This window comes from Lampetra fluviatilis, unplaced genomic scaffold (assembly GCF_964198595.1).
Source record: "Lampetra fluviatilis unplaced genomic scaffold, kcLamFluv1.1 SCAFFOLD_146, whole genome shotgun sequence".
NCBI classification, from domain to species: domain Eukaryota; kingdom Metazoa; phylum Chordata; class Hyperoartia; order Petromyzontiformes; family Petromyzontidae; genus Lampetra; species Lampetra fluviatilis.
This window is the reverse complement of record NW_027620937.1, coordinates 214,365-218,245: the sequence shown is the minus strand read 5'-3', so window position 1 is coordinate 218,245 and position 3,881 is coordinate 214,365. Positions and strand designations below refer to the sequence as shown.

The 3,881-nt window shown below is 56.5% G+C and overlaps 1 protein-coding gene across 1 annotated transcript in view; it reads left to right on the top strand.

Moving 5' to 3' along the window:
• LOC144954556 (M-phase inducer phosphatase 2-like) overlaps nucleotides 1-3,228 on the top strand; it is a 34,013-nt gene extending 30,785 nt beyond the window's left edge. The window contains exon 6 of the mRNA XM_078885027.1: nucleotides 2,913-3,228. Within this exon, the coding sequence (XP_078741153.1) occupies nucleotides 2,913-3,110 (198 nt within the window). The 3' untranslated portion in view covers nucleotides 3,111-3,228. The remainder of the gene's footprint in view (nucleotides 1-2,912) is intronic.
• Nucleotides 3,229-3,881: the final 653 nt, after the last annotated feature.

Genomic DNA, 3,881 nt, shown 5'->3' with positions numbered 1-3,881 from the left:
GGTGAGTGGGTGAGTGAATGGATGGGTGAGTGGTTGGTGAGTGAATGGATGGGTGAGTGGTTGGTGAGTGAATGGATGGGTGAGTGGTTGGTGAGTGAATGGATGGGTGAGTGGGTGAGTGAGTGGATGGGTGAGTGGTTGGTGAGATGGATGGGTGAGTGGGTGAGTGAATGGATGGGTGAGTGAATGGATGGGTGAGTGGGTGAGTGAATGGATGGGTGAGTGGGTGAGTGAATGGATGGGTGAGTGGGTGAGTGAATGGATGGGTGAGTGGGTGAGTGAGTGGATGGGTGAGTGGGTGAGTGAGTGGATGGGTGAGTGGGTGAGTGAATGGATGGGTGAGTGGGTGAGTGGGTGGGTGAGTGGGTGAGTGAATGGATGGGTGAGTGGGTGAGTGAATGGATGGGTGAGTGGGTGAGTGAATGGATGGGTGAGTGGGTGAGTGAATGGATGGGTGAGTGGGTGAGTGAATGGATGGGTGAGTGGGTGAGTGAATGGATGGGTAAGTGGGTGAGTGAGTGGATGGGTGAGTGGGTGAGTGAATGGATGGGTAAGTGGGTGAGTGAATGGATGGGTGAGTGGGTGAGTGAATGGATGGGTGAGTGGGTGAGTGAATGGATGGGTGAGTGGGTGAGTGAGTGGTTGGTGAGTGAATGGATGGGTGAGTGGGTGAGTGAATGGATGGGTGAGTGAGTGGGTGGGTGAGTGGGTGAGTGAATGGATGGGTGAGTGGGTGAGTGAATGGATGGGTGAGTGGGTGAGTGGGTGAGTGAATGGATGGGTGAGTGGGTGAGTGAATGGATGGGTGAGTGGGTGAGTGAATGGATGGGTGAGTGGGTGAGTGAATGGATGGGTGAGTGGGTGAGTGAATGGATGGGTGAGTGGGTGAGTGAATGGATGGGTGAGTGGGTGAGTGAATGGATGGGTGAGTTGGTGAGTGAATGGATGGGTGAGTGGGTGAGTGAATGGATGGGTGAGTGGTTGGTGAGTGAATGGATGGGTGAGTGGTTGGTGAGTGAATGGATGGGTGAGTGGTTGGTGAGTGAATGGATGGGTGAGTGGTTGGTGAGTGAATGGATGGGTGAGTGGTTGGTGAGTGAATGGATGGGTGAGTGGTTGGTGAGTGAATGGATGGGTGAGTGGGTGAGTGAGTGGATGGGTGAGTGGTTGGTGAGTGAATGGATGGGTGAGTGGGTGAGTGAATGGATGGGTGAGTGAATGGATGGGTGAGTGGGTGAGTGAATGGATGGGTGAGTGGGTGAGTGAGTGGATGGGTGAGTGGGTGAGTGAGTGGATGGGTGAGTGGGTGAGTGAATGGATGGGTGAGTGGGTGAGTGGGTGGGTGAGTGAATGGATGGGTGAGTGGGTGAGTGAATGGATGGGTGAGTGGGTGAGTGAATGGATGGGTGAGTGGGTGAGTGAATGGATGGGTGAGTGGGTGAGTGAATGGATGGGTGAGTTGGTGAGTGAATGGATGGGTGAGTGGGTGAGTGAATGGATGGGTGAGTGGGTGAGTGAATGGATGGGTGAGTGGTTGGTGAGTGAATGGATGGGTGAGTGGGTGAGTGAATGGATGGGTGAGTGGTTGGTGAGTGAATGGATGGGTGAGTGGTTGGTGAGTGAATGGATGGGTGAGTGGTTGGTGAGTGAATGGATGGGTGAGTGGGTGAGTGAGTGGATGGGTGACTGGTTGGTGAGATGGATGGGTGAGTGAATGGATGGGTGAGTGAATGGATGGGTGAGTGGGTGAGTGAATGGATGGGTGAGTGGGTGAGTGAATGGATGGGTGAGTGGGTGAGTGAATGGATGGGTGAGTGGGTGAGTGAGTGGATGGGTGAGTGGGTGAGTGAGTGGATGGGTGAGTGGGTGAGTGAATGGATGGCTGAGTGGGTGAGTGGGTGGGTGAGTGGGTGAGTGAATGGATGGGTGAGTGGGTGAGTGAATGGATGGGTGAGTGGGTGAGTGAATGGATGGGTGAGTGGGTGAGTGAATGGATGGGTGAGTGGGTGAGTGAATGGATGGGTGAGTGGGTGAGTGAGTGGATGGGTGAGTGGGTGAGTGAGTGGATGGGTGAGTGGGTGAGTGAATGGATGGGTGAGTGGGTGAGTGGGTGGGTGAGTGGGTGAGTGAATGGATGGGTGAGTGGGTGAGTGAATGGATGGGTAAGTGGGTGAGTGAATGGATGGGTGAGTGGGTGAGTGAATGGATGGGTGAGTGGGTGAGTGAGTGGTTGGTGAGTGAATGGATGGGTGAGTGGGTGAGTGAATGGATGGGTGAGTGGGTGAGTGAGTGGTTGGTGAGTGAATGGATGGGTGAGTGGGTGAGTGAATGGATGGGTGAGTGAGTGGATGGGTGAGTGGGTGAGTGGGTGGGTGAGTGGGTGAGTGAATGGATGGGTGAGTGGGTGAGTGAATGGATGGGTGAGTGGGTGAGTGAATGGATGGGTGAGTGGGTGAGTGAATGGATGGGTGAGTGGGTGAGTGAATGGATGGGTGAGTGGGTGAGTGAATGGATGGGTGAGTGGGTGAGTGAGTGGATGGGTGAGTGGGTGAGTGAGTGGATGGGTGAGTGAGTGAGTGAGTGAGCGAGCGAGTGAGTGAGTGAGCGGGTGAGTGACGAGCGAGTGAGTGAGTGAGTGAGCGGGTGAGTGACGAGCGAGTGAGTGAGTGAGCGGGTGAGTGAGTGAGTGAGCACGTGGTGAGTGAGTGAGCGGGTGAGTGGTGAGTGAGTGAGTGAGCGGGTGAGTGGTGAGTGAGCGAGTGAGCGAGCGGGTGAGTGGTGAGTGAGTGAGCGAGCGGGTGAGTGGTGAGTGAGTGAGCACGTGGTGAGTGAGCGAGTGAGCGGGTGAGTGAGTGAGTGAGTGAGCACGTGGTGAGTGAGTGTAACCATGGTTAACCCCCTGCCCCCCGCAGGCTCTATGCGAGCCCCAGGCCTACGTCCCCATGCTGCACGGAGACTTCCGCGAGGAGCTGCGTCGCTGCCGCCAGCGGTCGCGCTCCTGGGCTGGGGAGCGCAGCAGGAGCCACATGAACACTCGTCTGCAGCAGCAGCAGCAGCAGCAGCAGCCACATGAACACTCGTCTACAGCAGCAGCAGCAGCAGCCACATGAACGCTCGTCTGCAGCAGCAGCAGCAGCAGCCACATGAACACTCGTCTACAGCAGCAGCAGCAGCAGCCACATGAACACTCGTCTGCAGCAGCAGCAGCAGCAGCCACATGAACACTCGTCTACAGCAGCAGCAGCAGCAGCAGCCACATGAACGCTCGTCTGCAGCAGCAGCAGCAGCAGCCACATGAACACTCGTCTGCAGCAGCAGCACCATCAGCAGCAGGAGCCACATGAACGCTCGTCTGCAGCAGCAGCAGCCACATGAACACTCGTCTGCAGCAGCAGCAGCAGCAGCCACATGAACACTCGTCTACAGCAGCAGCAGCAGCCACATGAACACTCGTCTGCAGCAGCAGCAGCCACATGAACACTCGTCTACAGCAGCAGCAGCCACATGAACACTCGTCTGCAGCAGCAGCAGCCACATGAACACTCGTCTGCAGCAGCAGCAGCCACATGAACACTCGTCTGCAGCAGCAGCAGCCACATGAACACTCGTCTGCAGCAGCAGCAGCAGCCACATGAACACTCGTCTGCAGCAGCAGCAGCCACATGAACACTCGTCAGCAGCAGCAGCCACATGAACACTCGTCTGCAGCAGCAGCAGCCACATGAACGCTCGTCTGCAGCAGCAGCAACAGCAGCAGCCACATGAACACTCGTCTGCAGCAGCAGCAGCAGCCACATGAACACTCGTCTGCAGCAGCAGCAGCAGCAGCCACATGAACACTCGTCTGCAGCAGCAGCAGCAGCAGCAGCCACATGAACGCT